The 11,629-nt window shown below is 34.8% G+C and overlaps 1 protein-coding gene across 3 annotated transcripts; it reads left to right on the top strand.

Annotated features, from left to right (window-relative positions):
- The first annotated feature begins 2,108 nt into the window (after positions 1–2,108).
- On the top strand, positions 2,109–8,225 carry LOC115989754 (geranylgeranyl transferase type-2 subunit beta 1-like). 3 transcript variants are annotated; one of them, XM_031113600.1, is made up of 11 exons: positions 2,109–2,262; positions 3,230–3,295; positions 4,260–4,313; positions 4,414–4,564; positions 5,050–5,166; positions 5,447–5,513; positions 5,617–5,765; positions 6,992–7,125; positions 7,225–7,323; positions 7,449–7,524; positions 7,943–8,225. In XM_031113600.1, the coding sequence occupies exons 3-11, from the start codon at positions 4,260–4,262 to the stop codon at positions 8,035–8,037; spliced, it is 942 nt and encodes a 313-aa protein (XP_030969460.1). In that variant the 5' UTR covers positions 2,109–2,262; positions 3,230–3,295; the 3' UTR covers positions 8,038–8,225. The 3 variants fall into 3 exon arrangements, with proteins under 3 accessions (XP_030969460.1, XP_030969461.1, XP_030969463.1); XM_031113601.1 differs by having other exon boundaries at positions 3,230–3,337; XM_031113603.1 differs by lacking the exons at positions 2,109–2,262; positions 3,230–3,295 and having other exon boundaries at positions 4,241–4,313.
- The last annotated feature ends 3,404 nt before the right edge of the window (positions 8,226–11,629 follow it).

Raw genomic sequence — 11,629 nt, 5'->3', positions numbered from 1 at the left:
TCTATAACTCTAAACATATATAAAACTTATTTTAAAAGTCATCAAGTATGGAACAGGGACCTAGAACTCATATACTCTGTGAAGCTACTGCGTTTGTATGCCTTAAAATTTTGTAACTAAATGCTTCTTGATCTTCATCGTTTATGAAGTGAAAAACTTTGCAGCCAACAACAATCAATCGAGTTGATAGAGTTAGTCATGTACTGAGATTCGTGCAAAGAAGCAAGTCACAGGTTGGAGATTTGTGCAAAGCAAAGAGGTTTGTTACAAAATCAAGTTCAACTAGGTATTGAAGCAAATGTTTAACTGTAGGTTAGTATTTTGGGATAGACCAGAGTCGTGGTAAGATTTTTTATACTTGTAATCGCTTGATTATTGATTAGTAGATTCTTGAGAATGGTAATTTTAAATTCACTCAGTGGGATTTTTGCCTTACGAGAGGTTTTTCCCATTTATCAATAAATCATTGTGTTAATTTATTTTTCGCTGTATTTAATTTATTTAGTGATTTGTTGGTGCCTCTACGATTTGCATGTAATTTGACCTAATTAATCAATTTGAATAAGTGAATTGATTAACAAGGGTTAATCTATTTTAACCTAACAAAGTGAGAGCACCATTTGATGTATTTGGGTAGTAAGCATCTCATTTATGAATTTGTTAGTTTGTATTGAGAGTTCATGTTGAATGTAATGGGATTTGAGTTTGTTATCATGAGAGTCTTGAGAGTTCTGATTGTGAAAGTTCTTAATTATGATTTATGAGAATTAATCGTGTGGTTATAATCCATATCATTGATGGTGAATTTTGGTTAACGTTATCAGTGGATATAGAGGAATAATCCATATCATTGATAGTGAATTTGGTTGACGTAATTGGTGGATGTAGGAATGAAACTAGCCAAATAAAGTTTAATTGGTCTGCATTTATTTTTTCCCTTCTGGATGGAAATGTGCTTCCACTAGTGTCATATTCCAATACCAAATTTCCACAATGAGGAAAGAAAACATTTTAATACAATCTTGAAGAGAAAAATGAAAAAAGTCAGCCACATGCTTGTGAATAATCAAATCTCTCATAGCTTCTTTTAGGTCATGTTACAACACCGAAGGTAAGAAAGTGTCCATGTCTGTAGAAGAAAAAGGAAACTTGATTGCAGCGTTCATCTAGAATTAATGGTATATGCTGTAATCCTTGAACTTTTCCATATAATGGAATCATCTTCTTGTAAAAACACAAAGAACCAAATGGAGGGTAGAACGTGTCAAGAAATTCTAGCTATTTCAAAATTTCAATGTTATTGCTTCGAAAAAAAAAAAAGGAAGAAAATAATATAGGATAATTATTGGTTATTATCAAATTAATGTATGTCTTACATCGGACACTAAAAGTAACAAACTTGTATATATTTGCAAAAAGCATACAATATGATACATATTTGAATATAAGTGTACAAAATTATACACATTTGTTTAGTCTACAGTGTAAATTTTATATACACTTGCCTTCCCTATATGTGTACTTGGATTGCGTAGATTACTAGATTGGGAAGCAATGCTTGTAGTTGTACGAGTATTTTAGAATGTTAGAGATGATAAATATAGGAAATAAAATAAAAAGGTGATACCCGTTGCACAAACTTTTTATTCTTCTCAGTTATCGGAGCATTTCATTTCATCAACCTAGCATAAAAAAAGCCGTTGTCAGTATATACTATATAGTGAGCTTCATCCAGCAGAAGTTCATTCAAGGACATGAGATTGAGATGGAACTTTTCGCAATAAAGGATTAAAGGGAAGGGCTTCCGTGGCTCTAACTAGGGACCTTACAGTATCCATTTCTGCAACGCCATTTGTGAGGTAAAAAGTTACACCAAGCCATGTTCAGATGTAACCAGAAGAGGAGGACCTGTGGTGGAGTTTATAGTAGTGTTTTCGAGTAAGTAGTGACGTTTCTGAAAAAAAAAAAAAAAAAAAAGCCCAACCCAAAAAATAAATAAATAAACGATGACCTATAATGGAGTTACAAGGCCTGTAGCGGCGTTTTTTAAACCGCGTCCAGTAAAAAATAAAATAAAATAAAATTAAACGCTGGGAATCATTCTTTTTTTTCTCATTTTCTCTCTCGTCGGAGTCTCTCTCGCTTTCTCATTCTCTATCTCTCTCTCTCTCTCAGTGCCGTGGTGCAACGACTTATCGCCGCTGATCCGTGAGCCACCGACCTCCATCTCGTCCTCCACTCACCAACCCACACCTACAATAGGTAACTCTCTCCCTCTCTCATTTTTTTTTTTTAATAATCTATGTTTGGTTGCTAGGAAAACGAAGGAAAATTAGCCCAATTAGAGTATCTGTTTCAGTAGCTGATGCGATTTGTTGCTCAAAATCATCATTTTTCTTGACCCAATTTCACATCTGTTTGATTGTCATAACTAGTAGATTTTTTTTTTTTGGTTCAAATTATATTGCATGATGGGTCTGTTCTAGTCAACCAACAATGGTTCTTTTCAACCTATTGACTATTCCTAAGCATGTGGATCTACTACCAGTTATGGAGTATCAAACTGTGAATAAATTTTGCTATTATGTGTACCAGCTCTGAATGTTGCCTACAAGCACTTGGGCCTTGAGGAAGGCATGTTAGTGTGAGTGTAGTCTTGGATCATGGTCTGATCAGGGAAATGTGTTTTTGTTTTAAAAGTAAATATGCTTATGGGTACTTGCTGTTGTTGGTTTGCGGGGTGCAGCACCGCCAAAAATAAGGCCTTGGGTCTCATTTGTTGCAAGTTATGATCCTGGGCATTGGGTTTGGTAAGATGTTTTTGTTCCAAAATGTGGATGAGATGTTAAATTTTGCAACTCAATTTAATTTATGTCAGTAGGTGCATGCAAGGCAATGGTGGTTGTCTGGTTGAGATAGGTTGATTGCGTGACGTTTTTGGGTTTTTGTGGAAGTGGTTGTTGGGTTTTGTGCAGTGGTGGTGGTGTCGTGCATGTGGTGGTGGCTGGCTGTGGTATGGTGGTGGTTGTATATGCTGAGAGGAGAGAGAAAAAATAAATATTTAAACAAAGTAAGAAATAAAGTATTGAGTCTGATGTGTGTGCATAACAAACATGGATAGCTAAATTAGAAAAAGTAGAGTTTTTTGGGTTAGTTTATCTCTCTCTCTCATGTATATGTAAATTCTTCCATTTTGTTGATATTTGGTTTGTGGGTTATTGTTATATAGGTAGTACTGACCACAGAGGGACACTTGAGTATCCAGGAAGAACCGTGACATTGGAGCCTGCTGAAGGTGAAGTTTGTGTTAGTCCACATTTTCAATTATCATTTCCAAGTGGGTCTATTAGTTGAGCAATTTTTGTCATTCTCAATTATGCAGTTTTTATTCAACCTTTTAAAGTGAAAGCTATATATATATATATGGGGTATCCTGCAATTGGATTGTAGAATATGTATGTATGAGTAATGGAAAAAAGAACCCTTTTTATTTATTTATTGTGTTTCATTGATGGATTGTAATTCATATTCCAATGATTTGTTTGGGCAATGCTAACATTTAGTCATACTAAAGAATGATGTAAAATGGTGGAAATTAGAGTTGTATCATGGTTAAGTTCTTTGCCCTAAATATCATGAATGACCTTAGAACTTAGAAGTATCATGTAATAGGATTTAGATGCCAGTTGTGTTAAGAAGGGAGGTTGTGTCTCCTGTCCTGGATTGTCTAGGCAAACTGTAGCATGACTGGGGATTTCGGGAACTGCGACATGTACAAAGCAAAACTTGTTAAATTGCTGTGGGTGCTTTGGGTGTTGGCGATGAGAGTTAGTAACATTACATTTGGTCGAGCTCAAGTGGCTCCCCCTCCCCTTGATAGAGCATGGTGGAAGGTGAGGTCGTGGATTCAATACCACTCACTAGGTGTGTGTAACTTTAATATAAAATAAAAAAAATGGTTTTGGTCTTATTTTTTAGTTCCAGTCAGTTGTAAATTTCCTTTCACTTGGTGGGTAGTTAAAATCTGTTATATATATATATATATATATATAAATATAAAATTTAGAATCTTGTCTGTAACAATGAGATGTGAAATTGAGTTAATTAACCGACTATGAGTGAAGAACTTGATTCAATGATTTTCTTTTAGATCAGATAAAGAAATCAACTGTATATAATTTTTTTTAAATGTTGAGTTTCTATATTTTTAGTGGCTCAAGTTTTAAAATCTTGGAATTGATGATGTGCTTAACTGCCAGATGGGGGGGCTTGCCGCTGAGAAACACATCCAATACATTTTAACAGTTGAAAAGGTGTGTTTCATACATATACTTTTTTATTCTCATGATCTACCTGTATCTTGGGTTGCTGAAATGATTCTTTTATCATTTATGTTTAAATTTAACAACTCAGAGGAAGGATGATTTTATCTCTGTTGTGATGGAACATTTGAGAATGAGTGGGGCATACTGGGGATTGACCACTCTGGATCTTTTGGAAAAGCTCGACACTGTAGATGTGGATGAGGTTGTTTCATGGGTCATGAAGTGCCAGCATGAGTCAGGTTTCTAGAGATTCTTCAGTTTCTTCATTGAATCAACTACGTTGTCTAGTTACATTCTGTTATAATACATCAATGAGTTAGAATTTGTTGTCTGATGGTTCTCCCTAGGATTGTGATTTTTCCTATAGATGATTTTTGAGATGTTTGTAACCATTCAATAAGCCCAATAAATTAATGGTTAACAATACTAGCTTTCTAAAGTCAAAGAAAAATAAAATAAAATAAGAGAGAGAGAGAGATAGAGGAGAAAATGAAGATGATTATAGTAATTTGCTTATGATTCTTCTGATATTTTGAATTTTTAGATGGTTAGGCTTATAACTATTCAATAAGTCCAATCAATTAATGGTTTAACATTTTAAGCTTTCTAAATTTTGAGAGAGAAAGAGAGGAAAATGTAGACGATTATAGTAATGAACACATGATGATGATTTCTTATCAAAAAAAAAAAAAATGAACACATGATGATTTAATTAGTTGTGCAGGGGGGTTTGGCGGTAACATTGGACATGATCCTCACATACTGTATACTCTAAGTGCCGTACAAGTTTTGGCCCTTTTTGATAAGCTAAATGTGCTTGACATTGATAAGGTGACTAATTGTATCCTTTGGCATACTTATTGGTGGTCTTTGAAATTGTATTATATGCTATTCTTTGTTGTTTGAAATACTCCAGTAGATAGTTAACTGGTAGATTCAACTTGCGTATCATATTCATATTACATATTGGGTGGAATCAGTACTTTTAAACTACTCAGTTTGGTACAGAGATGTAGATAGCTCTTTACAGGTGATTTAGGCATCAACAAACTTTAATATTTAAACCAAATATAAAGCAGTGTATATCTAGCAATTCTTGTGGCTCTTAATATTTAAGTCAGATGTTGCTGGGCTGCAAAATGAAGATGGATCCTTTTCAGGAGACATATGGGGTGAAGTTGATACACGGTATTCTTTCCCCTTCTGATTTGTTATTTAACATCTCATGGTTTTGGGAGTTAGCATCTTTGCAACTAGTATATATTTTACCAAACCTATTCTATTTTTATAGGTTCTCTTATATTGCTATATGTTGTCTCTCAATATTACGTCGCTTGAATAAAATCAATGTGGAGAAGGCTGTGAGCTACGTCGTAAGTTGCAAAAATTTGGATGGTGGATTTGGATGCACACCTGGTGGAGAGTCCCATGCAGGGCAAAGTATGTTAATTATTTAACTCAGAATCATTACATGAAGTTTTACTTGCTGATTAGATTTGATAAATCAATTGTGCATTTTACTTCCATCATCCTCTTTGTTTCGTTTTTATCTAGGTGGACAATCTTTTCAAATATTTTATCTTTTTTTTTTTTTTGGTTATTATTATCAGGGTGAAAAATTTGCTGCATCTATTAAAAACATTTAGGTTTTGCTTAGAAGATTCTTGCTCATTTCTTAGATTCAATTACTGTCAATCAATTGTAAATTTTGCATCTTGGTAACCCAAACCTCCACGTCTAATGGAAAATATTTCCCATTTGTTTGTTCAACAATAATTTAAAATAACTCATGCATTTCTCCTAATATATTTGAAGTGGAGGTTGATAAGGCCGAGATTCTTCCTTATAAATTTATAAGTATTGCAGAATGATCTATTTAATTTCCCTTTACTTATCAAAAAGTATTGCAGAATGGTCTATGAAGTGTATTATGTATGTTGGGTTGGCGTAATTTACTAAGAAGTCCATTGCTTGCATTTCATTGTAAAACAATTTCTTGCTGTGTTAAGCTGTAAACGTGCTGAGTATCACACTGCTTAAGCTCACTCATGGGTATTGGTGAGCAAGATCCTTCTTTAGCTGGCCCTATTTGAGCTTGACTAGCTTTCCTTTCTAGTATTAAGTTAAGGTAGGCTTTTCAAGGTAGAAGTCATTTCATAAGTGATTCAAGTGCTCTATTCCAAGCTGATCTTGTGTGAAGTTTGAGTAGCTTGGTTTGTTTATCAACTTGCATATATACATATCATAATTGAGTAGTCTGTGTTGTAATTAAAAGAAAATTAAAGCTGATTAAAACGCTTTTATGTGATTTCTCAACTTTGTCACTGCATTCCCGGATGAATTTCAACTGAGCTTCCGGTATAACTTCAAGCTGCTTAGAGTTAACCTTTAATTTACCAAGTGCCTCACTTTTCATTAGAGTTAGATATTTGTGAGCCACTCAAACTGCTTGAAAGCCATGTCATTTCACCAAACTGAATCAATGTATGTGTAAAAGCTAAACAATTATGCCTTTTTATTTTCTGCATTTTAAACCCAAAAGCTTTATTCACCAAATATCTAATGTCTCTTAAAATCCTTTGAAACAATTATTACTTCGTATTTGCCTGCCTGTGAGATTTAGGTTGAAATCCTGTGAAATTTTTCTGTGTCCATTGTGACTGCAGTTTTCTGTTGTGTGGCTGCACTTTCTCTAACGGGGTCATTGCATCATATTGACAAGGACCTTCTTGGGTGGTGGTTGTGCGAGCGGCAAGTTAAATCTGGAGGTCTTAATGGCCGTCCTGAGAAACTCCCTGATGTGGGTGTATTTTATTCTAAAATAATTTAACTGAAGCTTAGTTTTCCATAAAGAAACATTTTTGTAGTCTTTCTCACTGATTTTGTTGCATCGCTTCAGGTCTGCTACTCTTGGTGGGTTCTTTCTAGCTTGATCATGATAGACAGGGTTCATTGGATAAATAAGGAAAAGCTTGTTAAGTATATCTTAGACTGCCAGGTCTGAATGGGCTACTTTGTACCTGTTGGGATATCAGGGGTGTTGGTCCTTTATTTTATTTCTGCATTGTTAGTTTGAATCATTTTAAATTTCTCTGAGGTGATGTGGTTTGACAAAAATCTTAGGATACGGAAAATGGAGGAATTTCTGATAGACCAGATGATGCTGTGGATGTCTACCATACATACTTCGGCGTAGCTGGTAACTAAATGCAGCATTACTGCTTTCTAATTTGTTCATTTTTCCTTTTTGATATATGCATGTTGCATGTGATAAGTTGTTGTCAATACTCTTGTTGCACTTATGAGTTAAATCACCTTTTCTTGTTCCCTTGCAATATTCTTAGGACGAATAGAACCTGCCTAAAAATGGTTGATCACTAAGGCTAAAAATGATAGGAAATATGATTTTATAGATTTTTTTCTAATGGGAGGTTTTGGGTAAGGATTGAGGGGAAGAGACTTCAAAGGAGTTTAAGTAAATTTTAGTATTTGAAGCCATCTTTCCTTACACATGATGTTGCTTTTTCATCAGATTTTACTGGCTTCAACAATCAAAGCTTTAATCTTTCAAGACGTTAATATATCAAATCTAAAGTCATTCATCTTTGTTATTGCAGGACTTTCACTTCTTGAATATCCAGGATTGAAAGCCATAGATCCAGCTTATGCTTTGCCTGTTGATGTTGTAAATAGAATTGTCTTTGGCAGATAACTGATTCTTTTTTAGCTTTCTATTCTACATCACTTGCATCAATTTGATACCTTTTTGTTTCTCTAATAATAGAAAGAACATTGATGCTGTATTGCTACATAGTAAATCGATCTTCTGCATCGACTGTTTTCAACATGTCCGCATCTAGATGGGTCTGAAACTATGCTTTTGCTGGTTCTGTTTTTTGATAGGTGCTTTTGCTGGTTCTTTCTAGCTCTTGTTTCTTGAATGGAAATGGGTTATGCGTTGATTAATGTAGTTATAAATAGAATTAAATAGCTGAACCTTTAAGGTCTTGATGAATTCACGTCCATGTTTTTTTTTGGTCAAAGCGCAACTGACCCAAACCCTACGGCTTGCGTTTGCATTTAGCCCCATTTAAAAAATTTATTTATGTCTGCACTTTTATTTTTTAATTATTTTTTTTGTTGACAAGTTACACAAAAATCCCATTATAGTTTTTGAACCAACGATCTCACTCCCAAGGCCGTTATAGTAATCTCACATATTCTTTCTCTGGCCTCTAAGCAATAACCATCTTAAGAACACAGAAACAGGAGAGGAAAGTAATAAAACCAAAATCTCTCTCTCTCAGAACAAATACAATCCCATAACCTTTTTTTTTTTTTTACTCTCTTCCTTTGAAAATTCTTGGGTTAAGGTTTGTAAATTCCTTCTCAATTTTAGAAAATTTTTTTGTCTTGTTTGTACACTTTGTAACCCCCAAATGTTCAAAATTTTATATAAATTTGTGCATATTGTAGCTCAGTTACTCTCTTTCTAACAAAATCAAAACCTTTTACTTCTCAAACTAACTCAATTCCATAGTCTTTGTCTCTGCCAAATTTGTTGTTTTTTCTTTACTGGGTTTCAGGACATTTATTGGTTTTTTTTTTTTTTTTTTTTGGGGTGTGTGTGTGTGTAAAAAAATCACTGATTTATTTGGTTGAATGAAAGAAATCAACTGGGTTTCTTGGGGGAAAAAAAAACTGTATCTAACCAAAAAAAAAAAGAACAAACTTTTTTTTTATAAGGGTCTCTGATTTCGGAACATTTGTTTGGTTTTTGTGTTAAAAATCACTGATTTACTTGGGTTTGAATGCAATTGGGTTTCTGGAGAAAATTGAAAAGAACCAACTTTTATTTAAAGGGTCTCTGGATTTGGGTTATTTTGGAAGAAAAAGTAAAAAAATCAGTGATTTATTTGTATTTTTCATGTCTTTGAATGCAAAAATCAGTTGGGTTTTCGTCAAAACTCGGTTTTGATTAGCTTATTGAAGCTTTTGTGTGTGTGATCTGAGACCCAACACACACACACACACACACACACACACACACACACACAAGCCTACCAAGCAGCGTGTGCTCCTCACTACACTCGTCGTACGATTTCGAGCTGAGCTCATCTCCACCGTCCACATGTTAGAAGCCTGTGATTGGAGGCCTCTCTTGCCTCTTCTCCTCATCCTCTTCAGTAAGATCCTCTAAAAGCTTTTGTAGTGATGAGTTGAAGAGTGAGGAATTGAAGGAGCTGAGCTTGAGTAGCTCTTATGGTTATTCTTCACCAAGCAAGTTTTCTGGGTCCTTTTTGAAAAAGGATTTGAGCCCTGTCTCAGTTTTTCAAGGACCAGTTTCTTGTTGTAGTAGTGGTAGTAGTTGTGTGGTGGTTGGTTCAGTTAGAGGTAGTAGTGCTTGTGCTAATAATACTAGTAGTCCCACATTGAGTTTCCAAAGTGGTTTGTTTAATGGGTTTGTGAGGAACGCTTATGGTTCTTGTTTAGATTATGGTTCTTCTACATCAGGATTGGAGGTTTGTGGGGATGAGTTAAATGTGGAGGAGCTGACTTTTAACATAGAGGTGGAGCAAGGGAATGCTGGGCCTTAAGTGAAGGGAGTTATTGTTGGGTGCACAGTTGAGACACAAGATCTTCTGTGAGGATTTTGTGGTGAAGGCTTTTCATGAGGCTGAGAAAGCTCGTAGAGGGCAGGTAAAGATTTGAGCTTTTTATTGGTTTTATTGTGCTTGTGTGGAGTTTTAGTGATTTGGGTTTGAGAGTCTTTTTACTGTTTTCTGTTGTAGATGGGTGCTAGTGGCAGTGGTGGCTCCAAGAATTTTTTTTCAGGATGTTCTTTAAGGAATATAAATTACACAACCCACTGTGATCCACGGTTTAATCCACTGCCTAATATAATTTAATTTGTTTGTTTTTTATAATATATTGGTTAATTAAATTATTAATTATTGTTGTTTAGTTGTTTCATTATTTTTCTTTACTGACAACTAGCAGTCTAGCACACACCCTATTGTGCATTAGCACACACCCCATGTGTATTATCTATGGCTCAACCCGCTGCCTAGTGCCTAACATAATTTAATTTTTTGTCTTTTATACTGCCTCTGCATGCCTTCAGCCTTTACTGCCTCTACCTGTCCACTTTCCCAATTCAAATATCCCACCCCACGGCCCCATGGCCCCCATCCACTACCCGCTCAACAGACAAGAGTCACAAGAGCCAATCAACATTTCACAAAATATTAAACATATAAAACATTCACAACACACAAAATTCACAATACACAAAACAACAAACTCACAAACTAATAAAGTCAAAATGTCAAATAAAGTTATAAAGTAAAGGCAATTAGACATTTAGACATAGAGAAACAGAGAGATAAAGAGAATTTCATTTCAGTTCAAAGAGAAAGAAAGAGAGAGCTCTGCTCTCACTCAGTCACTCTCAGATCAGAGTACAACAATTAGCAAAGCCAAAGATGTAAGATTTAGATGAGAAAGACTGATAAAGAAAAAGAGAGAGGAGTAAAGAACTGAAATACTTTAAGGCCTAAGAGGGCGGTGTTGTGGCAGCACATCGAGGCGAGGACTCGAGGGACGAGGGTCAAGGCAACGAGACAAGCCATGCAATCTCTGATCTGATCTTCGATCTCGCCGTCACTGTTGCTTGAGTTTAAGGCTCGATGTGCTCTGTTGCTCGAGTTTGAGGCGGTCCAAGCAAAGGCGCCGTTGCGCCGATGTGTTTGGACCAAGCTTGGTCGTTAATGAGGTTTTTTTTGTTTAGGTTAGGGGTTTAGTTTTGATTTCAATTTTGCTAATTTGTCTTATCATTTGATGATTTTGATCAATTGACAGATGCATATTGGTAATTTGAATTTTGATTGGTTGGTTGGTGGGTTTTTTTTTTTTTTGGGGGGGGGGGGGGGGTTGAGAATTTGTCTGGGTTGGGCCGCATTTAGTTAATAAAAATTAACTAAAATTTTTTTTGAGAATCCGTTTGGGTTAGTTTTGTTTAGGATTGATGTTGGGCTTTTTTTTTTTTCCCTAGGGTGGGCTTGCTATGTTAATTTTTTTTTTTTTTTTTTTTTTAGATTTTAGTTTAAATTTTTTTTTTGGGCTTTTTCTTTTTGCTTGAAAGTAGAATAAATGATGGGGTAAATTTTAATTTTATTGGCATAAAAAAATTGAGGGTATTCCCAATTTTTTTTTAAAAGGGTATTCAAATAAAATTTATTATTATTATTATTATTATTATTATATATATATATATATATATTTTTTTTAAGGTCAGGTTGGTC

The sequence above is a fragment of the Quercus lobata genome, chromosome 5 (genome assembly GCF_001633185.2).
Source record: "Quercus lobata isolate SW786 chromosome 5, ValleyOak3.0 Primary Assembly, whole genome shotgun sequence".
Classification (NCBI taxonomy): Eukaryota; Viridiplantae; Streptophyta; class Magnoliopsida; order Fagales; family Fagaceae; genus Quercus; species Quercus lobata.
This window is presented reverse-complemented; position numbering and strand designations above follow the sequence as displayed.

Coding starts and splice junctions, on each gene's coding strand:
- LOC115989754 (XM_031113600.1), top strand. CDS start 4,260: ATGGGGGGGCTTGCCGCTGAGAAACACATCCAATACATTTTAACAGTT. Junction 5,514..5,616: donor TGGGGTGAAGTTGATACACG/GTATTCTTTCCC, acceptor CTATTTTTATAG/GTTCTCTTATATTGCTATAT. Junction 5,766..6,991: donor AGAGTCCCATGCAGGGCAAA/GTATGTTAATTA, acceptor TTGTGACTGCAG/TTTTCTGTTGTGTGGCTGCA.